The sequence below is a fragment of the Cucurbita pepo genome, chromosome LG18, assembly GCF_002806865.2.
Source record: "Cucurbita pepo subsp. pepo cultivar mu-cu-16 chromosome LG18, ASM280686v2, whole genome shotgun sequence".
NCBI lineage: Eukaryota > Viridiplantae > Streptophyta > Magnoliopsida > Cucurbitales > Cucurbitaceae > Cucurbita > Cucurbita pepo.
This window is the reverse complement of record NC_036655.1, coordinates 4,304,850-4,332,112: the sequence shown is the minus strand read 5'-3', so window position 1 is coordinate 4,332,112 and position 27,263 is coordinate 4,304,850. Positions and strand designations below refer to the sequence as shown.

General features: G+C 37.8%; 4 protein-coding genes across 13 annotated transcripts; 3 read left to right on the top strand and 1 right to left on the bottom strand.

The window, feature by feature from the left end:
• Window positions 1-401: 401 nt before the first annotated feature.
• On the top strand, window positions 402-5,979 carry LOC111779776 (ruBisCO large subunit-binding protein subunit beta, chloroplastic-like). Of its 2 annotated transcripts, none has more exons than XM_023659916.1 (14): window positions 402-553; window positions 1,301-1,555; window positions 1,654-1,779; window positions 2,060-2,197; window positions 2,274-2,369; window positions 2,456-2,698; window positions 2,788-3,022; window positions 3,119-3,288; window positions 3,395-3,472; window positions 3,557-3,628; window positions 3,772-3,876; window positions 4,008-4,100; window positions 4,195-4,287; window positions 5,621-5,979. In XM_023659916.1, the coding sequence occupies exons 2-14, from the start codon at window positions 1,316-1,318 to the stop codon at window positions 5,756-5,758; spliced, it is 1,827 nt and encodes a 608-aa protein (XP_023515684.1). In that variant the 5' UTR covers window positions 402-553; window positions 1,301-1,315; the 3' UTR covers window positions 5,759-5,979. The 2 variants fall into 2 exon arrangements, with proteins under 2 accessions (XP_023515684.1, XP_023515683.1); XM_023659915.1 differs by having other exon boundaries at window positions 404-553; window positions 1,311-1,555.
• A 1,727-nt stretch (window positions 5,980-7,706) lies between these two features.
• LOC111779775 (putative pumilio homolog 8, chloroplastic) lies at window positions 7,707-11,382 on the top strand. Its single transcript, XM_023659913.1, has 6 exons — window positions 7,707-7,975; window positions 8,389-9,866; window positions 9,934-10,096; window positions 10,170-10,333; window positions 10,403-10,682; window positions 10,781-11,382. Exons 2-6 carry the CDS (start codon window positions 8,416-8,418, stop codon window positions 10,886-10,888), a joined length of 2,166 nt encoding a protein of 721 aa, XP_023515681.1. The 5' UTR covers window positions 7,707-7,975; window positions 8,389-8,415; the 3' UTR covers window positions 10,889-11,382.
• A 3,788-nt stretch (window positions 11,383-15,170) lies between these two features.
• On the top strand, window positions 15,171-23,579 carry LOC111780301 (pumilio homolog 12-like). Of its 9 annotated transcripts, none has more exons than XM_023660666.1 (7): window positions 15,171-15,414; window positions 15,781-16,936; window positions 19,771-20,244; window positions 20,316-20,478; window positions 20,927-21,090; window positions 21,538-21,796; window positions 22,997-23,579. In XM_023660666.1, exons 2-7 carry the CDS (start codon window positions 15,924-15,926, stop codon window positions 23,102-23,104), a joined length of 2,181 nt encoding a protein of 726 aa, XP_023516434.1. In that variant the 5' UTR covers window positions 15,171-15,414; window positions 15,781-15,923; the 3' UTR covers window positions 23,105-23,579. The 9 variants fall into 9 exon arrangements, with proteins under 9 accessions (XP_023516434.1, XP_023516440.1, XP_023516436.1 ...); XM_023660674.1 differs by lacking the exons at window positions 15,171-15,414; window positions 15,781-16,936 and adding exons at window positions 18,006-18,248; window positions 18,615-19,270 and having other exon boundaries at window positions 19,358-20,244; XM_023660672.1 differs by lacking the exons at window positions 15,171-15,414; window positions 15,781-16,936 and adding an exon at window positions 17,881-17,956 and having other exon boundaries at window positions 18,686-20,244; window positions 22,997-23,104.
• Window positions 23,580-24,619: 1,040 nt separating this feature from the next.
• On the bottom strand, window positions 24,620-26,287 carry LOC111779640 (putative xyloglucan endotransglucosylase/hydrolase protein 1). Its single transcript, XM_023659733.1, has 4 exons — window positions 26,071-26,287; window positions 25,669-25,733; window positions 25,093-25,295; window positions 24,620-24,986 (listed from the first exon to the last, which is right to left on the bottom strand). The coding sequence occupies exons 1-4, from the start codon at window positions 26,285-26,287 to the stop codon at window positions 24,620-24,622; spliced, it is 852 nt and encodes a 283-aa protein (XP_023515501.1).
• Between the last annotated feature and the right edge of the window lie 976 nt (window positions 26,288-27,263).

The window sequence follows — 27,263 nt, the reverse complement described above, 5'->3', positions numbered from 1 at the left end:
TTATCAATGATCATTCCTTGATTGGCTTGACTACAAAAACGTGCAAAGAGGAGCACTGAAGGGTGCAAAGAGGAGCACTGAAGGATACAACCAGTTGGAGATGTTGGGAAATCATAGTATATCCCTACGAGAGAGGGTGGGTATCTCGAGAGTTTTAGATGCCCCATTCGAGATTCTCATTATATCATATAATTTAGTAGATAAAAACGTCCGTTCGCATCTCAATCGTTGATAATTTAAAAAAAAAAAAAAAAGAAAGGTTCTAGAGTGTTCCAAAATAGGACAATGGAGGAAGCCAAATCCAACGGCTAACAATGGGTGGAAAGTTCAGGAGGCTACAAGATTGTTGGGTTCGTTTTGCTCTCATTTTCCTATCCATCCTTTTGGAATTTGCTATAAAGAAACCTACTTCTCTTGTTGCCTCGAAATCCACTTACTGTGTGTATTAACGCAGTTTCGCCTCACTCACAGCGCTCGCCTCTCACCCTCTTATCCAAACCAATCCCTTCTCCCTCTAAACCCTAAAACCCCTTTTCGCCTCCGCCGTTTTCTTGTAAGCTTCCTTATCTCTTTTCATTCTCTTGGATTTTCTTACCCTTTACACGTTAGTTCATGCCTGCATTTCTAGCTGGATTTTGTTTTTGATGTGTCTTGAGCTTTCTGGGTTTCAATTGTTCTTACAGATTTGTGTGCCAATTGTTCAATTCATTTGTATTTTTCATTTCATTTCTGGGTTTTGGATGTTCTTCCCCTTTGTTGCATGTATCTTTAGAGCTTGTTTTTGTGTATGCTTGCTGATTCATTTCTATTTTGTTTCATCTTCTAATTTCTTTTGGGTTTCATGATTGTTTAAGAATTTTGATGTTCTTGTGTTTGTTCATGTCATTTTGTTTCTGGGTGTTAATCTATCCAATCTTCCCTACATGGGTTTTGGGTTTGCTTCACTCTCCTGTGTGTAATTAAGGCTGTTCTTTGTTCATGCTTGCTGATTTAATTCTGCATTATCTCTGTGATTTTCGTACTTTCTTTGGTTTTTGAATGCTGTTTGAGAATTATGTGTAATTAAAGCTGTTCTTCGTTCATGCTTGCTGATTTAATTCTGCATTATCTCTGTGATTTTCGTACTTTTTTTGGTTTCTAAATGCTGTTTGAGAATTGTGTGTCAATTCCTGTGTTGATGATTTTGTTTTGTAATTTGTCTACTCGGGTTTTCAACCCTTGTTCTATTTGTTTGCAATTGATGTTATGAAGTTGTTTCGATTTGAACTAGTTAACGATGCCGATTACTTTCTGTTTTCGGTTTTAAATAGGGGAGATGGCTTCTACTTTCACAGCCATGTCTTCAGTTGGTACTCTTGCTGCACCTGGAAGCCGTGTTGTGGATAAAAAGCTTCTATCGTCTTCTGATAAGTTGACTTCTCGCACGTCCATTTCTTCATTTGCGCTCCCGAAAAGACAGAGCGTAGTTCTTAGAAGAAACCGTTCTTCCAAGATCTCTGCCATGGCGAAGGAGTTGCACTTCAACCAGGATGGTTCGGCTATTAAGAAATTACAGGTGAGCTCTAGTTGTTGCTCGTTTATTCAAATCTACTTGCAATGAAGCTATTTGAGTTTCTTTTATCGTTCTTGTAACGAGACGCCTCGTTGTTTCAGAATGGTGTGAACAAACTTGCAGACTTGGTCGGAGTTACTCTTGGTCCTAAAGGAAGAAATGTGGTTCTTGAGAGCAAGTATGGCTCCCCGAAAATTGTCAATGATGGTGTAACTGTTGCAAAAGAGGTATCCAACTCTGCATTTAGACTCCATATGAGATCCCACATCGGTTGAGGAGGAGAACAGGAGAACGAAGCATTCTTTATAAGGGTGTGGAAATCTCTCCCTAGCAGACGTGTTTTAAAAACCTCGAGGGAAAGCCCCAAAGAGGACAATATCTGCTAGCGGTGGGCTTGGGCCGTTACACTCCAACTTTCAAATTTATACTTGTTTCATTGTGTTTTTTGAACATTTTGTTGCTACCGATCGAAAACTTGACTTCACGGTATTTACATGCGCTGGCTAGGTTGAGTTGGAGGATCCAGTTGAGAACATTGGTGCTAAGCTAGTCAGACAAGCTGCTGCGAAGACCAACGACTTAGCTGGAGATGGAACGACAACTTCAGTTGTTTTGGCTCAGGGTCTTATTGCTGAAGGTGTCAAGGTATTCAGATTCAGAGTAGTGCTATGTTTAAGCATTCCCTCATGGATTTTTACTAACTGATCGGAACATATTTTAGGTCGTGGCAGCTGGAGCAAACCCTGTTCTTATCACAAGAGGCATTGAAAAAACGGCCAAAGCGCTGGTCTCTGAACTCAAAAAAATGTCGAAAGAGGTAAAAGTGCATGGTTTAACGACTCCCATCATTTGACGGTTGGATGAAATGTTTCTTAACAAGCAATTATATTCGTGAATGGTTAGGTTGAAGACAGCGAATTGGCCGATGTGGCTGCAGTTAGTGCTGGAAATAACTACGAAGTGGGTAACATGATAGCTGAAGCCATGAGCAAGGTAGGACGAAAGGGTGTGGTGACTCTTGAAGAGGGAAGGAGTGCCGATAACAGTCTCTATGTCGTCGAAGGAATGCAGTTTGACAGGGGTTATATCTCTCCTTATTTTGTCACCGATAGCGAGAAAATGGCCGTGGAATTCGATAATTGCAAGGTATATGCGATATTCCATTGAATCATTTCATGATTGGCCGTAAGTCTTCGTGTTTTCGTGTCTTCTAACCTTCTGTACTATGTGAACAGCTGCTTCTTGTTGACAAAAAGATCACTAATGCAAGGGATCTTATTAACATACTGGAAGAGGCCATCAGAGGTGGCTATCCCGTTTTGATAATGGCCGAGGATATCGAGCAAGAAGCTCTGGCAACTCTTGTAGTAAACAAACTGAGAGGATCTTTGAAGATCGCTGCACTTAAAGCTCCAGGGTTTGGCGAGCGCAAGAGCCAGTACCTTGACGACATTGCTATTCTTACTGGAGGTCTTCTCTCTTCTTCATTCATTCCCTTAATGAAGGAAGCGTAAGTTATCGATGTTTTTCTGGGTTGTTATTGATTTTCTTTTTCGGGTTATACAGCCACGGTTATCAGAGAGGAGGTCGGGCTTTCCTTAGACAAAGCTGGAAAGGAGGTACTTGGAACTGCATCCAAGGTCGTGCTTACCAAAGATACCACGACAATTGTTGGCGACGGTAGCACCCAAGACGCAGTTTCTAAGCGTGTTGCACAGATTAAAACTCTGATTGAGGTAGACATAGTGATATTTTAAGTTTATTTTATTGTTTTTGCTCGAAGTTTTTCACGTCACGCTCGAGCCGACTGAACTGGATACTGGTTTTGTCGTAATTATGTAGGCTGCAGACCAGGACTACGAGAAAGAGAAACTTAACGAGAGAATTGCCAAACTTTCTGGTGGTGTAGCAGTTATACAGGTAAATTTAGTTTCCGTAGTGTATCAGCTTGTTCTACGAACTATGCGTCTATACATGTTTGTGACGTTTTGCCAATTCATGAAGGTTGGAGCACAAACCGAGACCGAACTCAAGGAAAAGAAACTGAGAGTTGAAGACGCTCTTAACGCTACGAAGGTACTGTTTAATATGCTGTGTCTTTCTAAAATGGCTGTATTAGCTAAGAATCGACGAAGTAACGGCTTCGACCATGGAACGATTATTACTTTTCATGGTTGAATGGATTTGGGTTAATGTCGAAAATTTGAAACGATTTGCAGGCAGCTGTTGAGGAAGGTATTGTTGTTGGCGGTGGTTGCACCCTCCTTAGACTCGCATCGAAGGTCGACGCGATCAAGTTATCCTTTGAAAATGATGAAGAGAAGGTAACCTGTCTAGTGAAATTGTGTTCCATTAACTAGGCCACACTATACGATGGGTGGTACTTGATAAGTTTGTCATGTCTGTTCTTTACCATGTACTGTTGGTTCTTTTTAAATGTCTGGTTCGATGGCAGGTCGGAGCCGACATTGTCAAGAGAGCATTAGCTTATCCCCTCAAGCTGATAGCGAAGAACGCCGGTGTCAACGGTAGCGTTGTTAGCGAGAAGGTATATATGATTACAGTGCAACTGTTCGTTCTATCTCTCTGTCGTTCGTTGTCGTGGTTGTACGAAATTGTTGAGGTTTTTGTTTCTTTATCAGGTGTTGTCCAGTGACAACTTTAGATATGGATACAATGCAGCAACTGGGAATTATGAAGACCTTATGGCTGCTGGAATCATCGATCCAACCAAGGTGAGCATCGACCGATCCTTTTCATTGGACACGTTAAAATAGGATAATGTTTGTTTTTATTGGGTGAAAAAACGAGCCCGAGACCGAGGCTAGCTACAGAAAGGGGACCTCAATCCAACAAAGCAAACTAAGCTCATAGTTGCAACAATGCCTTGTTGTGAGATCCCATGAGCCATTCCTTATAAGGGTGTGAAAACCTCTCCCTAGTGAGGCTGATGCTGATACATAACAGGTTAAAGCGGACAATATTTACTAGTTGTGAGCTTGGACTGTTACAAATGGTATTAGAGTCGAACACCGGACAGTTTTCCAGCAAAGATGCTGGGCCTCGAAAGGGGGTGAATTGTAAGATTTGGACTGTTACAAATGGTATTAGAGCCGAACACCAGACAGTTTTCCAGCAAAGATGCTGGGCCTCGAAAGGGGGTGAATTGTAAGATTTGGACTGTTACAAATGGTATTAGAGCCGAACACCAGACAGTTTTCCAGCAAAGATGCTGGGCCTCGAAAGGGGGTGAATTGTAAGATTTGGACTGTTACAAATGGTATTAGAGCCGAACACCAGACAGTTTTCCAGCAAAGATGCTGGGCCTCGAAAGGGGGTGAATTGTAAGATTTGGACTGTTACAAATGGTATTAGAGCCGAACACCAGACAGTTTTCCAGCAAAGATGCTGGGCCTCGAAAGGGGGTGAATTGTAAGATTTGGACTGTTACAAATGGTATTAGAGCCGAACACCAGACAGTTTTCCAGCAAAGATGCTGGGCCTCGAAAGGGGGTGAATTGTAAGATCTCACATCGGTTGGAGAGAGAAATGAAACATTACAAGGGTGTGAAAACCTCTCCCTAGTACAGAAGTGTTTTAAAACCGTGAGGTTGATGGCGATGGGCGAAAGCAGATAACATCTGTTAGTAGTGGGTTTGGGCTGTTACAAATAGTATCAGAGCCAGACACCGGGCGGTGTGGATTGTGAAAACCTCTCCCCAGTGGAAGTATTTTAAAACCGTGAGGTTGATGGCAATGGGCCATAGTAGAAAATATTTGTTAGGAGTGAGTTTGGGCTGTTACAAATGGTATCAGGGCCGCCAGACACTGGCGGTTACAAATGGTATCAGAGCCAGACATTGGGCAGTGTGGATTGTGAGATCCCACATCGGTTGGAGAGGGAAATGGGCCAAAGCGGACAACATTTGTTAGTGGTGGGCTTGGGCGGTTACCATTTCTGACCTCCCAAACCTCATCGGACTGCATCACGTGTTTAAAAATCTTATTAATAGAGTAGTATGGTGTATGTATGTGTGAAGTGGGGGATGTGTGTTTATGTTTGTTCAGGTGGTTAGATGCTGCTTAGAACATGCAGCTTCAGTGGCGAAGACATTCTTGATGTCGGACTGTGTGGTGGTGGAGATCAAGGAGCCTGAGCCAGTTGCTGCCGGCAATCCCATGGACAATTCAGGGTATGGGTACTGATGAGAGTAGCAGTCAAAAGAGGAAGAGAGTAATAATGAAGGGAGGCAGCGATGAATGGTGTTAAAAAGAGAGGCCATTTTTCATGTTTATTTTTGTAGATTCAGCCATTTCTTTGCCCTAAAGAGAGAGTCCTTAGAAGAAAATATGAAAGCATTGAAACAACATTAGAACCTTCTTTTGTGGAATTTTAATGATTCAGACCATATTATTCTTCTCTTTAACTTCTTTCTCTCTCTCTTCTCCCATGTTCAAAACTATCATTTGCTTTCAAAAAATGGTGACTTTTGGTGCAAACGTTTGTCTCTGGAGGGTTCGGCAACCCATATGCATTTTAAAAACCTGAAATCCCGTTGTTACAGTTGGTATCAAGGCCAAAAAGACCTTAGACCTTATATATATATATATATAGTTGGTATCATAGCTAGACACGGGACGTTGGACCTTATATATATATATATAAATAAAGTTGTTACAGATATATAAAGTTGGTATCAGAGTCAGACACTAGACTTTATATATGTATATAGTTGGTATAAGAGTCAGACGTTGGACCTTTTATATATATGTATATATATATGCAGTTGATATCAAAGCCATACATTGGATCTTATATATATAAAGTTGTTATAGTTGGTATCAGAGTCAAACACTGGATCTTTTATATATATATATATATATATCAAGTTGTTACATCTTATATATATATATAAAGTTGCCTGGACCTTATATATATAAAGTTGTTACAGTTGGTATAAAGTGGTTAATGTTGATATCAGAGCCAGGACCTTATATATATAAAGTTGTTACAGTTGATATCAGAGGCAGACACTGGACTTTATATATAAAGTTACATGTGGCAACTAAAGGCGTAACAGATCTATCAACGTCACGTGCATATATGTGCTCAGAATTCGACCCCTAATAACTCCAATATTTTTTTACATCTCATGCAACATGGTTACGATTAATCATGAAGTTCTTATAATTATGAAGGTATGCTATTGCATCTTTCGTTCTAGGTATAATTTAAGAACATTAAAATTTAAAATAAAAATTAATAGAACGCCTTCAATAAAAATTAAAATTTACATTTTGTCTACCATCAATATTTGTTTAAATTGTAAATGTTTCTCAACTTTAAAATTTGTTTAAAAAATAAAAAAAAAAAAAAAAAAAAAAAAATTGTAAGAATAAAAATTATATATGAGAAATAAATAAATAAATAAATAAATAAATAAATAAATTTATTTATTTAAAAAAAAAATATATATATATATAGCAGCAGCAGAAGAAAAGGTACACGGAATAACCAAACAACCATCAGTTTCGATCGTTGCGAAAAGCGCGTCCCTCTTTTCTCTATTTTTTATTTTTATTTTCCATTTTCTTTAACCGTTTCCCATCCTTTTCTCTCTTTTTTTTTTTTTTAAAAATAAAAATATTACAGATTTTATTTTCTTATAAATTTATTTTAAATTAATATATTATTTACTGTCTGTCTCGTTTAAAATTTATATAGTTTTCATATACTGTCTTTAAAGAATTTGAGCTCGTGATACCTACGATCTTTTAGGCTCTAAAACGTTGAACGGGTTGAACGGGTTTATATTATTATATGATTTGATTAAATTGATATATTATAGGATTGGAAGTAGGTGAATTGAATGCCTAAAGAACAAATAAAACCCAAAAATATATATTAAAGAAAAAAAATGGAAAAAAGTAAGCATACAGAAAGAGTGTGAAAAAGAGGAAGAATGAATGAAAAACGTAACACTCCAAATCCATGCATGTTACTAAATCGCTAATTTTTTTTTTTTTTTTTTTTTTTTTTTTTCATTTTTGATTTTCTTGTTTAAATTTTTGAACCACTTTTTGATTTTGATTTTGATTTTGATTTTGATTTTGATTTTGATTTTCGGTTCTTGATCTTTCCTGTAATCTCTCTCTCTCTCTCTCTATTTCTGTTTCTATTTCTATATCTCCATCTTCTTCTTCTTCTTCTTCACGCCGCCTCTCTTTCTCACCTTACCTAGAGCGCTCTGTCACTCTTCTTTTGCATTGTTCTTTGTTGTATCATAAACCCAATTCCCCACATTCTCTTCTTCTCACTCAAACGTACTGTTCTTCGTTCATTTTCGTGTATATTGTCGTTTCTTCCATTGATTCCTCGTTTTTCTCACGTGGGTGTCGTTTTCTTTTCATATCATCAACTGGGTTAGTCTCGATCCTCTGTTTTTCATTTTCTTTTTCATCATCCGGCGTTGGAAATCCGTGTGATTCTTGGATTTTGTTTGCTTATGTTTGTGTAATCTTTTATGACCCATGTTTTTGGGGGATTTCTTGTGTTGGNACATAATTTTTTAATATTTTTCTTGAGTTTCTTGCAATTTTCTAAGCATTATTTTTGTATAATCGTGTTCTTGGGTTTGAATGTTTCGTTTATGGAATTGCTTGTTTCCTGGGAAATCGTCTCGACGATGAGATTGTTCTTGATGGGTTTGTCATTGTTGATTAAAGGGTGTTGCCATATAGTTCTTGTTGGTTTCTTTTTTTGTAGAATTTAAGGTTTAGAATGGCTTGTTTCTATTTGTGTTCTTCATCTAAGGCTTGTTAGTGTTCTGATATAGGTCATTTAAGGCTTACACAATAGAAAAATGGGCAGTAAACTGAAGCTTGAACTTGAGAAGCTTTTCAGTGAGGATCTGATAGTTGCTTGTGACAATGAACATGCTGAAGAATCTGTTCATAAAGGAATGTCTTCGATGGTTGCAGATTCTTGTAATGGGTTGTCCTTGGATGAACTCCACAATAATGGGAGTTTGGAGAATGGAAAGGTCTCGATCGGTCAATTTGGAGACCGATCGTTGACATCTGCAGTCGAGAAACTAAGTTTGGGCGGGGAGGGGACAGGGAAGACTTGGATGAATCACCCCAATTTGATGGATGATCAATTTGAAAGCTATTTGAATAAACATTCACTCAAAACTGAACCATCAATGGTGAGTGATCCTCCTTTGAGACCTTCACATTGTGTGAACAATGGCTATTATGAGATTCGTATGCCGGGTCTTCCCCCTCAGATCTCGGTCGAAGCGAGACCTGTTTCTGATGTCCACAAGAATGGGGAGGCGGGTCACGTTCCGCCATTGAAGACTCCTTCTGCTATGCCATTCACTCATCATGAACAAATGTTGCACAGTGGGTTATCCCCAATTCATTTTATGCGCCCACAACAAATGAATCATGGTGAAATAGGTTCAAATTGTACAAAAGAACAGCAGCTCCTGAGCTGCAGGATGCAAGGACAGCACCAATACCTGTATGATCTTCATAATCAGCAACGGGAATATTCGAATCTATTTGAATCTTGTGGTAAACCATTTGGGTCGTTGCGGTTTCGGAGTCCGAATCAGGAATGTTTTATTGAGGTTCCATTTTCTCCCTATCTTGGGCAGTTTAAACATGAAGGATTCTGCAATAGGACTGCACATTATGCGGGTTCGGGCGTACCAAATCTTGTATTTACAAAACCGAACGTAGATACATTAGATTCCCAGGAAAAGAGTTTCAATCAATGTTCTCCTAGGAAGGTCCCCATGAGGACACATGGACCGATCGGAGTTGATTGTATGAAGGCTCCGATCGGAGTTGATGCTGAGAAACTTAAGTATTATATCAGCAATGGATTTGGTTGTCCAAGTTGTATTGTTAGGCAGAATGGTTTACCTTCAACAACTAAAGATTGCATCTGTCATGACAACTTAAGGGCATCTTCTACGTTATCGAGTTACAAAAATCATCCGATAGAGATACCGCCTTCAAAATGTAACTCTCTTGACGAAGCCACGGGTAAAATATATCTCATGGCTAAAGATCAACATGGTTGTCGCTTCTTACAACGGATGTTCACTGAGGGTACTAAAGAAGATATCGAGATGATTTTCGGTGAGATCATTCATCATGTTTCTGAGCTCATGATTGACCCTTTTGGAAACTATTTGATACAGAAACTCCTTGGAGTTTGTGACGAGGATCAACGCCTTCAAATTCTTTATAAGATTAACCGACCCGGTGAACTGATTCGAATCTCGTGTAATATGCATGGGTATGCTCTATCTCTGTCTGTCTTTGATCTAGTTCTCTTCTTTAATATTCATGTTTCGAAACTACAGGACTCGTGCCGTTCAGAAGCTCATCGAGACTCTCAAAACGCCGGAGCAGTTTTCCATGGTTGTCTCTTTATTGAAGACTGGTATAGTGATACTCATGAAGAATGTTAATGGTAACCATGTAGCACAGCATTGCCTGCAGTATTTGATGCCTGATTATATTGGTGTAAGATTTGTTTCTTGAAACTTTGCTCTCAATTTTAGCTTGCCATCTTGCAATAAAATGGATTCTTCTGCAGTTTCTTTTTGATGCTGCAATAAAATCTTGTGTCGAGGTTGCAACCGATCGCCACGGTTGTTGCGTGCTTCAAAAGTGCCTTTCTGTTTCTGATGCTCGATACCGAGACCGTTTGCTAAGTGAGGTCGTACGTAATGCTTTGGTCCTTTCCCAAGATCAGTACGGGTAATTTACTTTTGTTCTCTGCACTCTACATTGTCGATAAGTGCTCGACTTTACGTTGCAATGATGCAGGAACTATGTCGTGCAATTCTCCCTCGAGCTTGGGCGCTGTCCAACGAGCATTCCTTGGGTGACGCCTGGTATCTTCAAACGACTAGAGGGCCATTTTGCAGACTTGTCTATCCAGAAATATAGCAGTAATGTTGTTGAAAAATGTGCTTATACTGGAGAAGATTATCTCTTTAAGATTATCGACGAGTTGATCAACGACGAACGATTCAGCCAAATTATGCTGAACCCATATGGAAACTATGCAGTTCAAGCTGTTCTTGCTCGTTCTTGGAATTTCAAAGTGAGTATCACTCCCCCTTTGGCTCCTATGAAGTTAGTACTCACTGGTTGTTGAACTGTTTGATTTATACAATCTCTACTGCATTGAACTATGAACAGAGTCCTGTTCATGCTAAACTTGTGGCTGCTATCAGACCGCACGTCCCGTTGCTCAGGACGAACATGTATGGGAAGAAAGTCCTCGCCGTGCTAACAAAAGCGAGCTAAACGGCTGCTGCTATCATCGACGAAGATCGCCTGCCTTCTAACCTGCATTTCTTGTTGTTTGTTAAAAGGACATGACTAGTTTTGTCTTTCTCTTTGTTCTTTTGTTTGTTAAGGGAGCTTAGGCCATTAACCATGGCTGCAACTGTGCAACATGGTTCGTCTCCATATCTCGAAAGAAAACCAATCGGAGTTGAGAAGACGATCATCCATCTCAATCCGTTCCAACAAATGGTAACATGTCTGTATTTTCCTTTGTAGATTCGCTGTTGTACTGGCGACCGAGATGACGATGGTAAGCTTCGGCTCTTTTCGAGGGTAATGTATAGACCGCAAAATATGATTGAAATCATCGGGTCTGTGGAGGAGGAGTCATATTCTACTACTCGTCTTTGTTCGAGAGCTTTTTTTGCTTTTTAGTTCAATAAATGTGTAGTTGGAGAATCGAACCATCAATCTTTTATATACTTAACTAGCTCGATTGAGTTGTTTAGAAAGCTCGTGATTTGTTCTCTCCTCGAATATGCATGAAAATGAAAATAAAGTCTATGTTTCCTATAAAGGGCAGAGAAAAAGGAGGAGATGAAAGGTAGTAATGATGGTGTTGGAGGTCAAAATGGTAACTTTAATGGAGTGTGTTTTTGTCTAAGAAATAAATGGCTAATTTGTTGTTTGCTTTAATAATGAATAAGAAAGGTGAAGTTGGAGGTCTAAGCGACGTCGTTTTTTTAGCTTTGTCAGTGTAGGAATACGACATGTCGGAAAAGGGAATTAAAATAATAACAATAACTCAGCAAAAAATAAATTAGAATAAAAATAATAAAACGAAGAATGTGAAACAAAAGATCATTTTTGAAAGATGCGAAAAATGTGTGTTTTTTTTTTTTTTAATTTTTTTTTTAAAAATTTATTTTTTATATAAAAAAGAATTTAAAAGATTATTTTGTTGGCCCATTTTAAAACATTATTATTATTCTGTTATCCCGATCATGATTTTTCTACCTAGAGGGAAAAGTCCTCCCTTTTTTGGCCAGTTGTGGGTAAGGAGGGATTTGAACCCTTGACATCGTGTGATACCATTTGTAACGACCCAGATCCACTGCGAGCATATATTGTTATCTTTGGACTTACCTTCAGGCTTTATTAAAACGCGTGCTATAGGGGAAGGTTTCCATACCTTTATAGATGGTGGTTTGTTTTTCTCCTCAACATGGGACATCACAATGGTCCTTCCCTTTTTTGTCGGTTGTGGGCAAGGAGGGATTCAAACCCCTGACATCGTGGTTCGTAGCCACGTGCTCTAATCCTCTGAGCTATAGGCCTCACCCCGTCTCCACTGAATCTGATCTGTTAACATTTGGAAAATAGGACGATTCTTTCTTCACCATCTCTTTAATTGTAAAAGAAGAATGAATCGAAAAAAATTGCTATTGAAACTTTCTTTCTTCTGCTCTCAAGACTCTACAAAGCTCAAACATAGTATAGGAAGAAAATGGCAAATATAATAATAAATAATAATAATTTAAAGTGCAAATATTATATATATATCAAGTAATATAGCAAATTCTCAATTTGAAAAAAAAAAATATTAAAAAATGGACATTCAAACAAACCATATTATAAAACAAAAAAGTACAAATATATATTGTTATAAAGTTTGGTCAAACATTAGAATAATATGAAATCTTTGTTCATATAAAATATTTGAAAAAGACATTATTTTAAGGAAAGGTAGAGAGAGAGAGAGAGAAATTAAAAAAAAAAAAAAATAAATAAATAAAGAATTTGTTTTGATTTTGATATCTCCAACAATTCCCCCAAAACAAACAAAACCCATCAGTGTAAGCCTCACACACACAGAGTGAAAGAAGAAGAAAAAAAAAAAAAAAAAAAAAAAAAAAAGGGGAAGAAACAATGGAAAACGTAACACTCCAAATCCATGCAGGTTACTTGATTTCTATCTCTTTTTGATTGATATTTACAAATCTCTCTTTATTTTTCCTATAATTTCTCCTCCTTTAATCCTTCTCTTCTTCTTCACGCCGCCTCTCTTCTTCCTCTTCTGCTTCTTCTTCTTCTTCTTCTCCTACACCGCTTTGCCTTCCCTTTCGATCCCCCTTCTATTCCATTCGATCATTCATGGAAAACCCACATTTTCTTTTCCAACTTCTTTCATAAAAAACTTTCCCTTTTTCCTCCACATTCCCCCTTTTCGCCTTTTGCTCATCGTTTACTGGGTTAGTCTTGATTGATCCTTTTGCATTTTTTGTGTTCTTGGAGCTCTTGCGATTCTGATTTTGTTTGATCGAGTTCTGTGAGGTGATGACCCTGTTTTTGATTTTGATGATCGAGCATGTTTTTGGGAGTTTTCTTTGTCTATTTGTGTGTGTGTTCTTAGAAGACTTTTGGGTTTTTGATCTACATGAATGTTGTTTTTTCATTGTAATGAAGAAGGGTACACTCTATTAGTGAGCGATCGTGATAAGTTTTATGGGTTTGGTGATTTTTGATCGGATTCTGATTATTGGGTTTTGTTCTAAATTTGTTGTTCTTATCTGGGTTGTGGGATTATAGTGATTTGATTGCTGTTCTTTGCAATGTAGATTGGGAATTTGTTCGAATTATGAACTGATCGTTGAAACTGAAGAACTGTTTGCCTTTTGCTGCTTTATAGGCTGAAGTAGGAACGTTTGTGGTACTGTTTCATTTGTTCTTTAGGTGAGGGGTTTGCTTGTGAGATACAACAATGGAGGAGATGGGTAATGAACTGGAATTTGCTGATCTAGCGAGGCTTATTGGTGATGAGTTTCCAAATGTTGCATCTGGTAATGCACATAATGAAGAACAAGGCTTGTTTTCGGTACCGGTGAGCTCCTATGAAGGGCCTTCGGTTCGAAATTTCGATAGCAATGGGAATTTGATGGATGGAAATATCTCTATGAGTAAACTCCAGCAATTATCTAGGCAAAATTCCNATGAATAAGAAAGGTGAAGTTGGAGGTCTAAGCGACGTCGTTTTTTTAGCTTTGTCAGTGTAGGAATACGACATGTCGGAAAAGGGAATTAAAATAATAACAATAACTCAGCAAAAAATAAATTAGAATAAAAATAATAAAACGAAGAATGTGAAACAAAAGATCATTTTTGAAAGATGCGAAAAATGTGTGTTTTTTTTTTTTTTAATTTTTTTTTTAAAAATTTATTTTTTATATAAAAAAGAATTTAAAAGATTATTTTGTTGGCCCATTTTAAAACATTATTATTATTCTGTTATCCCGATCATGATTTTTCTACCTAGAGGGAAAAGTCCTCCCTTTTTTGGCCAGTTGTGGGTAAGGAGGGATTTGAACCCTTGACATCGTGTGATACCATTTGTAACGACCCAGATCCACTGCGAGCATATATTGTTATCTTTGGACTTACCTTCAGGCTTTATTAAAACGCGTGCTATAGGGGAAGGTTTCCATACCTTTATAGATGGTGGTTTGTTTTTCTCCTCAACATGGGACATCACAATGGTCCTTCCCTTTTTTGTCGGTTGTGGGCAAGGAGGGATTCAAACCCCTGACATCGTGGTTCGTAGCCACGTGCTCTAATCCTCTGAGCTATAGGCCTCACCCCGTCTCCACTGAATCTGATCTGTTAACATTTGGAAAATAGGACGATTCTTTCTTCACCATCTCTTTAATTGTAAAAGAAGAATGAATCGAAAAAAATTGCTATTGAAACTTTCTTTCTTCTGCTCTCAAGACTCTACAAAGCTCAAACATAGTATAGGAAGAAAATGGCAAATATAATAATAAATAATAATAATTTAAAGTGCAAATATTATATATATATCAAGTAATATAGCAAATTCTCAATTTGAAAAAAAAAAATATTAAAAAATGGACATTCAAACAAACCATATTATAAAACAAAAAAGTACAAATATATATTGTTATAAAGTTTGGTCAAACATTAGAATAATATGAAATCTTTGTTCATATAAAATATTTGAAAAAGACATTATTTTAAGGAAAGGTAGAGAGAGAGAGAGAGAAATTAAAAAAAAAAAAAAATAAATAAATAAAGAATTTGTTTTGATTTTGATATCTCCAACAATTCCCCCAAAACAAACAAAACCCATCAGTGTAAGCCTCACACACACAGAGTGAAAGAAGAAGAAAAAAAAAAAAAAAAAAAAAAAAAAAAGGGGAAGAAACAATGGAAAACGTAACACTCCAAATCCATGCAGGTTACTTGATTTCTATCTCTTTTTGATTGATATTTACAAATCTCTCTTTATTTTTCCTATAATTTCTCCTCCTTTAATCCTTCTCTTCTTCTTCACGCCGCCTCTCTTCTTCCTCTTCTGCTTCTTCTTCTTCTTCTTCTCCTACACCGCTTTGCCTTCCCTTTCGATCCCCCTTCTATTCCATTCGATCATTCATGGAAAACCCACATTTTCTTTTCCAACTTCTTTCATAAAAAACTTTCCCTTTTTCCTCCACATTCCCCCTTTTCGCCTTTTGCTCATCGTTTACTGGGTTAGTCTTGATTGATCCTTTTGCATTTTTTGTGTTCTTGGAGCTCTTGCGATTCTGATTTTGTTTGATCGAGTTCTGTGAGGTGATGACCCTGTTTTTGATTTTGATGATCGAGCATGTTTTTGGGAGTTTTCTTTGTCTATTTGTGTGTGTGTTCTTAGAAGACTTTTGGGTTTTTGATCTACATGAATGTTGTTTTTTCATTGTAATGAAGAAGGGTACACTCTATTAGTGAGCGATCGTGATAAGTTTTATGGGTTTGGTGATTTTTGATCGGATTCTGATTATTGGGTTTTGTTCTAAATTTGTTGTTCTTATCTGGGTTGTGGGATTATAGTGATTTGATTGCTGTTCTTTGCAATGTAGATTGGGAATTTGTTCGAATTATGAACTGATCGTTGAAACTGAAGAACTGTTTGCCTTTTGCTGCTTTATAGGCTGAAGTAGGAACGTTTGTGGTACTGTTTCATTTGTTCTTTAGGTGAGGGGTTTGCTTGTGAGATACAACAATGGAGGAGATGGGTAATGAACTGGAATTTGCTGATCTAGCGAGGCTTATTGGTGATGAGTTTCCAAATGTTGCATCTGGTAATGCACATAATGAAGAACAAGGCTTGTTTTCGGTACCGGTGAGCTCCTATGAAGGGCCTTCGGTTCGAAATTTCGATAGCAATGGGAATTTGATGGATGGAAATATCTCTATGAGTAAACTCCAGCAATTATCTAGGCAAAATTCCATGCCAGGGGACTCGTCCTTGACGCTTGCGTTTGAGAAGTTGAACTTTGGCGATGAGGCGAAGGGGCGTGCTTGGAAGTCGTTGCAGCAGGGTCATGCCGTTCTGTTGGAAGATCATTACTCAGAGAATTTGAACAAACAATTACACATTATGGATCCATCAGTGTTAGCTTCTTGGGTTTCTTCGAATCACTTGAGTAATGGTGTTCATAGCCCTCATATGACAAAATTTAGCCATCAAAACTCTCCTTCCAGACATATACCTGAACAGTACAATAAGTGGCAGGTTGGTCAGCTACAGTCTTTCGAGACGTCCTCCCCTGCGATGCCGTTAACCCATGAGATGTCTAATGTGTCTTCTCCAAATTTGCAGTTCCCTATCACACCTCAAATGCAGCAAATTTTCCATAATGGGCGGCCTCCGGTTCGTTACATACATCCGCAACAGATAAATCACTGTCAAATTGGTTGGAATTACGCCGAGGAGGATAAGTTGTATAGGATGCATGAGCAGTACCCATACCTGCAGCATCTTCATGAGCAGCAAATTCAATCCCATGAGAACATTGCAAGTAGGATTTCATGTCAGAATCGTAAGCAGCCATATTACGAGGTTCCAATAGCTCACCATCTCGAACAGTCTAATTATGAACCATCTTGGAAGACGTATGCGTTTCATAGGGGTTCAAATCAGTTTAGTCCTGTATTTCCATCACACTATATGGACACAATTCAAGGTATGGAGAAATTTTCCTTTCCTAGAAAGATCCTTGCAAGGAGTCCTAGATTGAACACAGTTGATTNTTGTTGGCCCATTTTAAAACATTATTATTATTCTGTTATCCCGATCATGATTTTTCTACCTAGAGGGAAAAGTCCTCCCTTTTTTGGCCAGTTGTGGGTAAGGAGGGATTTGAACCCTTGACATCGTGTGATACCATTTGTAACGACCCAGATCCACTGCGAGCATATATTGTTATCTTTGGACTTACCTTCAGGCTTTATTAAAACGCGTGCTATAGGGGAAGGTTTCCATACCTTTATAGATGGTGGTTTGTTTTTCTCCTCAACATGGGACATCACAATGGTCCTTCCCTTTTTTGTCGGTTGTGGGCAAGGAGGGATTCAAACCCCTGACATCGTGGTTCGTAGCCACGTGCTCTAATCCTCTGAGCTATAGGCCTCACCCCGTCTCCACTGAATCTGATCTGTTAACATTTGGAAAATAGGACGATTCTTTCTTCACCATCTCTTTAATTGTAAAAGAAGAATGAATCGAAAAAAATTGCTATTGAAACTTTCTTTCTTCTGCTCTCAAGACTCTACAAAGCTCAAACATAGTATAGGAAGAAAATGGCAAATATAATAATAAATAATAATAATTTAAAGTGCAAATATTATATATATATCAAGTAATATAGCAAATTCTCAATTTGAAAAAAAAAAATATTAAAAAATGGACATTCAAACAAACCATATTATAAAACAAAAAAGTACAAATATATATTGTTATAAAGTTTGGTCAAACATTAGAATAATATGAAATCTTTGTTCATATAAAATATTTGAAAAAGACATTATTTTAAGGAAAGGTAGAGAGAGAGAGAGAGAAATTAAAAAAAAAAAAAAATAAATAAATAAAGAATTTGTTTTGATTTTGATATCTCCAACAATTCCCCCAAAACAAACAAAACCCATCAGTGTAAGCCTCACACACACAGAGTGAAAGAAGAAGAAAAAAAAAAAAAAAAAAAAAAAAAAAAGGGGAAGAAACAATGGAAAACGTAACACTCCAAATCCATGCAGGTTACTTGATTTCTATCTCTTTTTGATTGATATTTACAAATCTCTCTTTATTTTTCCTATAATTTCTCCTCCTTTAATCCTTCTCTTCTTCTTCACGCCGCCTCTCTTCTTCCTCTTCTGCTTCTTCTTCTTCTTCTTCTCCTACACCGCTTTGCCTTCCCTTTCGATCCCCCTTCTATTCCATTCGATCATTCATGGAAAACCCACATTTTCTTTTCCAACTTCTTTCATAAAAAACTTTCCCTTTTTCCTCCACATTCCCCCTTTTCGCCTTTTGCTCATCGTTTACTGGGTTAGTCTTGATTGATCCTTTTGCATTTTTTGTGTTCTTGGAGCTCTTGCGATTCTGATTTTGTTTGATCGAGTTCTGTGAGGTGATGACCCTGTTTTTGATTTTGATGATCGAGCATGTTTTTGGGAGTTTTCTTTGTCTATTTGTGTGTGTGTTCTTAGAAGACTTTTGGGTTTTTGATCTACATGAATGTTGTTTTTTCATTGTAATGAAGAAGGGTACACTCTATTAGTGAGCGATCGTGATAAGTTTTATGGGTTTGGTGATTTTTGATCGGATTCTGATTATTGGGTTTTGTTCTAAATTTGTTGTTCTTATCTGGGTTGTGGGATTATAGTGATTTGATTGCTGTTCTTTGCAATGTAGATTGGGAATTTGTTCGAATTATGAACTGATCGTTGAAACTGAAGAACTGTTTGCCTTTTGCTGCTTTATAGGCTGAAGTAGGAACGTTTGTGGTACTGTTTCATTTGTTCTTTAGGTGAGGGGTTTGCTTGTGAGATACAACAATGGAGGAGATGGGTAATGAACTGGAATTTGCTGATCTAGCGAGGCTTATTGGTGATGAGTTTCCAAATGTTGCATCTGGTAATGCACATAATGAAGAACAAGGCTTGTTTTCGGTACCGGTGAGCTCCTATGAAGGGCCTTCGGTTCGAAATTTCGATAGCAATGGGAATTTGATGGATGGAAATATCTCTATGAGTAAACTCCAGCAATTATCTAGGCAAAATTCCATGCCAGGGGACTCGTCCTTGACGCTTGCGTTTGAGAAGTTGAACTTTGGCGATGAGGCGAAGGGGCGTGCTTGGAAGTCGTTGCAGCAGGGTCATGCCGTTCTGTTGGAAGATCATTACTCAGAGAATTTGAACAAACAATTACACATTATGGATCCATCAGTGTTAGCTTCTTGGGTTTCTTCGAATCACTTGAGTAATGGTGTTCATAGCCCTCATATGACAAAATTTAGCCATCAAAACTCTCCTTCCAGACATATACCTGAACAGTACAATAAGTGGCAGGTTGGTCAGCTACAGTCTTTCGAGACGTCCTCCCCTGCGATGCCGTTAACCCATGAGATGTCTAATGTGTCTTCTCCAAATTTGCAGTTCCCTATCACACCTCAAATGCAGCAAATTTTCCATAATGGGCGGCCTCCGGTTCGTTACATACATCCGCAACAGATAAATCACTGTCAAATTGGTTGGAATTACGCCGAGGAGGATAAGTTGTATAGGATGCATGAGCAGTACCCATACCTGCAGCATCTTCATGAGCAGCAAATTCAATCCCATGAGAACATTGCAAGTAGGATTTCATGTCAGAATCGTAAGCAGCCATATTACGAGGTTCCAATAGCTCACCATCTCGAACAGTCTAATTATGAACCATCTTGGAAGACGTATGCGTTTCATAGGGGTTCAAATCAGTTTAGTCCTGTATTTCCATCACACTATATGGACACAATTCAAGGTATGGAGAAATTTTCCTTTCCTAGAAAGATCCTTGCAAGGAGTCCTAGATTGAACACAGTTGATTCTATGAGGTTTATGTCTATTGGTGCTGATAAATCAGCCAATCATGTCAACCAAAGTAGAATAATTCGCTCAAATAGCTGTGTTCGACGCAACAATTTGACTGAATGCATTTATCGTGATCACTCATCTGCCATGTACTCGAAATCAGCAAGTCTTAAGTTGTTTCCTGAAAGATTTAACTCTGTTGATGAAGTCAGGGGTAGAATATTTCTCATGGCTAAAGACCAACATGGTTGTCGTTTCTTGCAACGAAAATTTGTGGAGGGTACAGATGAAGATATTGAGAAGATTTTCGATGAAATCATCGATCATGTTGTTGACCTCATGGTAGATGCATTTGGAAATTATCTAGTACAGAAGCTGCTTGAAGTTTGTAACGAAAATCAACGGATGCAAATTCTACATAGAATTACACAGAACCACGGCGAACTTGTTATAATTTCATGTGACATGCATGGGTACGCTCTTTTCCTGTCCTTTTCGATACCTCACGGGTCGTATATCCTAAATTCTTCTATCTTTACCACAGGACTCGTGCTATTCAGAAGGTTATTGAGACTCTTAAAACACAAGAGCAAGTCGACATGATTATCTCGGCTTTAAAGCCTGGTATAGTTACTTTGATGAAGAACATAAATGGAAACCATGTGGCACAACATTGCCTTGATTATTTAATGCCTAGTTGCCGCGAGGTGAGGATTATATTTCCCGATCTGTTTCAAGTGTGAAGATACTCACCTTTTCATCTGTAGTTTCGTCGTTTAGAACAACACGAAGGCCATCAGTATCTGTTTGATCATAGGAAACTATAAAATAAATTCCATACGTGATGCAACGGAGTAATCGTTTTTATTTGCATCTTTCTTGAGATTTTTGCTATTTTCATTCAAATTGTTCCTTTGGTTATTTCCCACTCAAGAAAAAGCATAGTCTTCAAGTAGTAGTCTTTGATAGCTCTTTGAACTGATGTGTTAGAACCTAATTTATGATCTGAACTACAATCTATTCTAGAAAATTTGTGGTAATAAGAACGAACGATCGCACGCGGGATGGGAATTTCTTTCTTTCTTTTCTTTTCGTAGATTTCAATGTTAATGTTGTTGCTGCTTGTGTTCTCATCTGTTACTGTTTTCGCTGCAGTTACTATTTGATGCTGCAAGAAATAGTTGTGTTGATCTTGCAACTGATCGCCACGGTTGTTGTGTTCTTCAAAAATGCCTCAGTTGTTCCAATAGCTTAGAACGAGATAATTTAATAAGCGAGATCACTCAAAATGCGCTGATTATTTCCCAAGATCAATACGGGTAATTCTATGCTCTCTCCCTTTCATTTTTCTCTCTCTATCTCATGTTCTTTGGTTTAAGTACTACTTTGGTCCTGTACTTTCGATTTTGGTTCATTATGGTCTCTATACTTTCAGAACGCTTAAATAGTGATCCTTTTAGGACCACAATTAACCAAAATCGAACGTACATGGATGAGATAAGAACGAACATTTTGCAAGTATAGAGGCTAAGTGAACCGAAACTGAAACTAGGAGGATCAAAGTAGTGTGTCTTTTATTTATTTTGGAAACAGATCAAGAAAAAGTTTTGGATTGGTCTAAAATAAGTATGAATATTAAGAATTATTCTCTTTGTAGCCATAGGATCATGTTAGCTTTGTTTTCTGACTCATATTCAACTAAAGTACGAATGTTGGAGTTGATTTGGAACTAAGAACGTGAACTGACTAAATTAAATTATATGCAGGAACTATGTTGTGCAATTCATCCTCAAGCTTAATCAGCGATGGGCTATGGAAGCTATACACAAACAGCTAGAGGGTAATTATGGGGACTTGTCCATGCAGAAATATAGTAGCAACGTCGTCGAAAAGTGCCTGCTATTTGCATATGGAGGACAACTTCCTAAAATTATGCATGAGTTGATCAATGATCCACAATTTGGTAAAATCATGCAGGACCCATATGGCAATTATGTAATTCAAACGGCATTGGGTAATACAGAGGTTAGGGCCAAGATTTCCCTTTTCTTTTTGGTAATTGTGTTCATATATGAAGAATGTGTGACGCCTTCTATTGTCAAACGGTGCTCGTAACTTTTCAAATTTGGAAACGTTACTATAAAAGTCATCTTAATGAAATAAAAACTATGCATCCCTCGTTTCAACGTCATGACAATTTTGCTGATTAGGTTAGCATAGTTCAATTGGTTCAAGCATATGCCTTCAGTGAAGAGGTTAAAGATTCAATTCTCCTAACCCCATGTGTGGTTTAGCTTAAAATGGTGTGAGGGGACCTATACCTTCGGTGAAGTGGTTAAAGATTCAATTCTCCTAACCCCACGTGTCGTTTAGCTTAAAATGGTGTGAGGGCGTCTATACCTTCAGTGAAGAGGTTAAAGATTCAATTCTCCTAACCCCACGTGTCGTTTAGCTTAAAATGGTGTGAGGGGGTCCATACCTTCAGTGAAGAGGTTAAAGATTCAATTCTCCTAACCCCACGTGTCGTTTAGTTTAAAATGGTATGAGGGGGTCTATACCTTCAGTGAAGAGGTTAAAGATTCAATTCTCCTGACCCCACGTGTTATTTAGTTTAAAATGGTGTGAGGGGGTCTATACCTTCAGTGAAGAGGTTAAAGATTCAATTCTCCTAACCCCACGTGTCGTTTAGCTTAAAATGGTGTGAGGGGGTCCATACCTTCAGTGAAGAGGTTAAAGATTCAATTCTCCTAACCCCACGTGTCGTTTAGTTTAAAATGGTATGAGGGGGTCTATACCTTCAGTGAAGAGGTTAAAGATTCAATTCTCCTGACCCCACGTGTTATTTAGTTTAAAATGGTGTGAAGGGGTCTATACCTTCCGTGAAGAGGTTAAAGATTCAATTCTCCTAACCCCACGTGTCGTTTAACTTAAAATGGTTGGAGACCATGGAAGGATTACTCTTTGCGTTGTCCCATTTTCGAATCACACTAGCAAAATTTTCTTAGAAGATACGCTTTCTTTTACTGACTGACTCATTGACCCTGAACAACCTTTCTAGTCAAAGATCCTAACGCTTCGGTGCTATGGAAACTCGAACATAAAATGTCGAAATTTCTTTTATATTATATCGTCCAACTGTTTTCGCACTTTTCTAATGCAAAGGAAGGCTTTTGGAAAACTGATTTGTAATGTAATTAGATGAATGTCTGTTTGTCTGCCATGCAGGGTAATCTCCATACTAAATTGGTCGAAGCGATAAGGCCACATATTCCTGTACTCAGGACGAGTCCATACGGAAAGAAAGTCCTTGCAGTATTTGGAAAATGCAACTAACCGTTTACTCGAGCGCTTCTAGTCATCGTATCATCTTGGTAAGAAAGCATAACAATTATTTTCCTTCAGTACTTTCTTTTAGTAAAGAATTTAGGCCAGGTCTATCTGGAAACAAACTTATCATGGGTGAAGACATATCCATATCTTCCCTAATCGTCGTTTTGGATAAGAGTTTAGGTTGGTCGTTTGGCTCGTTCATTGGCCGTGTTGTTTTTCTTGCTTTTTTCTCTCGTTTATTCGGCATAGTAAATAAATCGGTGAAGGTATAGAAGAGGGTATATGCAGTGTTGTACATTTGTTGGGATTCTGTTTCTGAAGCTCATTGCATGTAGAAGAAGAGTATATGTGTGAGATATGAGAGGGGCTTGCTTTGTATCATGCTACTGCTGCTTCTGCTGCTATCTTTTTTGGTTGGGCTGTGTAATTATCTCTCCTGTGAATTTATTGCAATTTGGGCTCTGTTTATTGTTCTGTCTCTTGCTTTTTTCGAACGTTTAGAGATCTATTAGACGTATTTAAAAGTTTGAGGACCAAATAGATACATTTAGCGGAGTTTAGGGATTGAATTTCTGCTGTCCCTGCCCGTTTCGTAGTGTTCTTCTTCCTCCCTCGTATTTTGTTGTGTACGATCAACAAACCACTAAGTAACTAGCTGCATAAGGAACATCCACACTATTCACTAAGACGGTCTCTAGGACGACTACCGTTCAAGGAAACGAAAAAAGGAAAGCTCTTTAAAGAGGGTTGAGTGAATAGGCTAGCTATTAGCGGATACGGCTCGTCTTCAAAGCCTCCCTTCTCTGTACTATAACTTTTTCGAATAGCTCCATCCCTCTCTTCTCCTCTTTGGACTCTTAGAACTCGACTTTGGATTGCTGCCATTGGGAAAGAGTTGTCCACTCTTCTCCTGATTCTCGCTCGAGGATGGTTGTCTGTCTCGATCTTTACTCTCTTGCTTTTAGGATCCGTTGCAGGCATTGATGCCACTTTTCAGCATTAGAAGCTTGATGTTACTCGACCCATCTTCGAACTTCGTTGAGCGCAGAGTCTCAGGAGTCGGGTTTGGTAATCCAAGTTGGTTTTTCTTAATCTGATGCTGACTAAGTTCAGTCGTTCAAATCCTCCACAATCGTATCGTCTGCTATACCTTCAATATCTTAGATAATCCTTAAAAATTTTCTCCTATATAAAATCATCCAATCCTTATCCACAAGTTGAAACGAGCGAGAAAACGTGCCAAATTCAGCCTATTTCGACTTCTTATCCACTTGTAAGTTGTTATCTTCATTGTACGACCAAAGCCGATAAAAGGGTTTGTGTTTTTTTGTAGAAACATTTGAAAAGAATACGTCGATCCTTCCAAAGATGAAAACATACGTAACTCACCAGAACGTTCATCTTGAACTAGAAAAACTCACAAACCGACCCCTTAAACATCAAAACACAAATCAAACAACATTCTTCCATGATTTTTATCTTATAAACTACAGAGTAGTTTCATTCTTCCAGCTTATATCATTCAAACTGGCACTCTTTATACAGCTCACGTCCTGTCGGATTAGAACAATAATCATAATACACATATGTTCTCTTCACATCCTCGTACAGTTCTTGTTGTCTAGGATTTAGCTGCCATTGTCGACCACTGTTCCATTCCAAGGCCTCCGAATCACAGCGGTTTCCAAATGGGCAGCCAAGAATGACAAAGCCTTTATAATTTGCTTGAAAAGGTGCCTGAGACCAATCCACTTTCTTGCCTCCTGATGCCCACGCCTCGCCATTCCAAATGCTTCCCATCACAACCATTGCTTGCGATGGGTATCTGCCCCCAATGGATGTGTGGTTTTTAAACACTCTTATGGGGATTTCATCTATGAACAACCTGAAATTTTCATCATAAATACTCAATAGTTGGAGGGTTTTTGCATAATTAATGATTGGTTTTGTTAAATTTGTGTTCATAGTTGATGGGTTTTGAGGGAACTTACACAATTTGATGGGAGTTCCAAAGGATTGAATAGCTATGAAAAGTTAAGGTTGGATCGAACCATAAACGAAGTCTTTGCTCTCTTCCTCCAGTGTCGTTGGCAAAAATGTTAGTTTGTAGGATATGTTCGGGTCCTTCTGTGCCCAAGAACTCGAAATCAATCTCATCGTGAGCTCCTGAATCGTTGTCTAGATTTGAATGTAGCTGTATTTCATCGTATCATAATTATTTACATAGATGTTCACTAGCAAGGTGGAAACATGGAAGTAGGGAAGCTTTTGAATAGATATAGATATATTTATATATAGAAAGTGAGACCGGTCGGGACGAGAACGAGGAATATAATCTCCATCCCTGACCCCGTTTTGCTTACGGGAAGAATTCTCTATCCACTCCCTTATTTTTCACCCCACTAATAACATTATCTCGAAAAATACAACACAAAATGAACTCTTTCGAAACAAGTTCCATAGATTAAGAAGATAATGAATGGACTAAAAAAAACTAAAATCTTACGTAAAAAAAGTTCCATAGATTAAGAAGATAATGAATGGACTAAAAAAAACTAAAATCTTACGTAAAAAGTTGTGACTACTCCCGGAGAGGCTCTTGATGGTAGCTTTAATTTCATCTGAAAATATCCTGAACCGTACTCGAGCTTCGACTTGAAACAAGTTCCTTTATTTTGTTCAATCAAAATTACACGTTATTCTCTTATAACATATTTATAGAAAAAGTTATTTCTTGTCGTCGTAACGATCAAATTTAAAGTATATTTTAACCGTAATTTCATATATGTAGGATAGATCTAGGTTAACTCATGTATCACTTATATACTCGGGCATCATTATATGTGCACAAATCAAAGTTAACCTAATCGAAACTTTTAAAACCGATGTCAATATCCAACAAAATCGTGTTCACTATTATCCATTATTGACATATTTTGTGAGAGATTAAACTAAATTATAAGAAAAACGAAAGATTTTCTTTCGATAGAGACCTGAATCATGATCAAGAGAGAGTTGAACTTCTAATCCACCTCGTAACCGTACGAAATGATCTTGACTATAGATGACAAAGTAGTTCTCATCAAACGTAAGTTCTTCGCCAACGACACGATTCTTCACACCGTTCATAATCATAAGAACAAGAAGAAGGGGAGGGAAGAAGGTGATGATACCCAACAGTCCCATAATTCTTGTCTCAGCTGATATCAAAGTTAAAGAAATTGATATACAAAATACAAATCTTCCCTTGCAGCTATTTATAACATAGAACATATTTATGACTCAATTTATTTTCATTGTTCACCATAAATTTAGATGCATGAGTATAAAAATTTGGATTCCAAACAACATATCAAAAGATCTTTAAATTAATTGGTAACATATTGTTTAAGAACATGAACGCCAAAACTATACTGACTTGATCTTACGACATGTTCGACAAACAACTCCAGCTACTCGTATTGTATGTCCTTGTTTTTACATATTTCTTACCAAAATTTATTATCTCGAGATATTAGTTGTTGTATGCCTTAGTTTGTGACTTCAGAGAACCCATTATAACCCATTCTTGATCATAAATTGTGGCTTCGATCCGTAGTTTTTCTTCCTATCGTGAGTAGAGATGTTTATTTTATCCCTCTCGAACGAGGAGGAGATTCCCCATTTACATGAGGAAGTGAGGAACATTTTTTCTCCTTTAGATAAAAGAGGCTGGGGACGGGATTATATTTCCCATCCTCATTCCCACCCAATTTTCCGTCCCATTTCATCTAATATAAATATATTTTCAATAATATTAAAAAAAAAAAAAATTACAAAAGAGTTAATTTTGAAATTTTGATGGTAATAGTTATGGTTAAAGACTCTATAAAATAATAAACGGATAAAAATTACCTGTTAAGAATTTGATCCTGTAACAACCCAGATCCATCGCTAGCCGATGTTGTCCTCTCTCTTTCGGACTTCCGGCTTAAAATACGCTAGGGAAATGTTTTCACACCCTTATAAGGGGTGTTTTGTTCTCTTCCCCAACCAATATAGGATATCACAAATCCCCACGAGTTAAGCCCCCTCAATCCAGACAAAAAGTAAATGGTAAATTTCGCGAGGATAATAATGAAATAGGTGGTAGGGATAGGGACGGAAAATGCTTCCCATCCCA

Coding starts and splice junctions, on each gene's coding strand:
- LOC111779776 (XM_023659916.1), top strand. CDS start 1,316: ATGGCTTCTACTTTCACAGCCATGTCTTCAGTTGGTACTCTTGCTGCA. Junction 2,198..2,273: donor TTATTGCTGAAGGTGTCAAG/GTATTCAGATTC, acceptor AACATATTTTAG/GTCGTGGCAGCTGGAGCAAA. Junction 2,370..2,455: donor TCAAAAAAATGTCGAAAGAG/GTAAAAGTGCAT, acceptor GTGAATGGTTAG/GTTGAAGACAGCGAATTGGC.
- LOC111779775 (XM_023659913.1), top strand. CDS start 8,416: ATGGGCAGTAAACTGAAGCTTGAACTTGAGAAGCTTTTCAGTGAGGAT. Junction 9,867..9,933: donor ATCTCGTGTAATATGCATGG/GTATGCTCTATC, acceptor TCGAAACTACAG/GACTCGTGCCGTTCAGAAGC. Junction 10,334..10,402: donor CTTTCCCAAGATCAGTACGG/GTAATTTACTTT, acceptor GCAATGATGCAG/GAACTATGTCGTGCAATTCT.
- LOC111780301 (XM_023660666.1), top strand. CDS start 15,924: ATGGAGGAGATGGGTAATGAACTGGAATTTGCTGATCTAGCGAGGCTT. Junction 20,479..20,926: donor TAATGCCTAGTTGCCGCGAG/GTGAGGATTATA, acceptor TTTTCGCTGCAG/TTACTATTTGATGCTGCAAG. Junction 21,091..21,537: donor ATTTCCCAAGATCAATACGG/GTAATTCTATGC, acceptor AATTATATGCAG/GAACTATGTTGTGCAATTCA.
- LOC111779640 (XM_023659733.1), bottom strand. CDS start 26,287: ATGGGACTGTTGGGTATCATCACCTTCTTCCCTCCCCTTCTTCTTGTT. Junction 25,296..25,668: donor GAGTAGTCACAACTTTTTAC/GTAAGATTTTAG, acceptor GATGAAATACAG/CTACATTCAAATCTAGACAA. Junction 24,987..25,092: donor TGGAACTCCCATCAAATTGT/GTAAGTTCCCTC, acceptor TGAAAATTTCAG/GTTGTTCATAGATGAAATCC.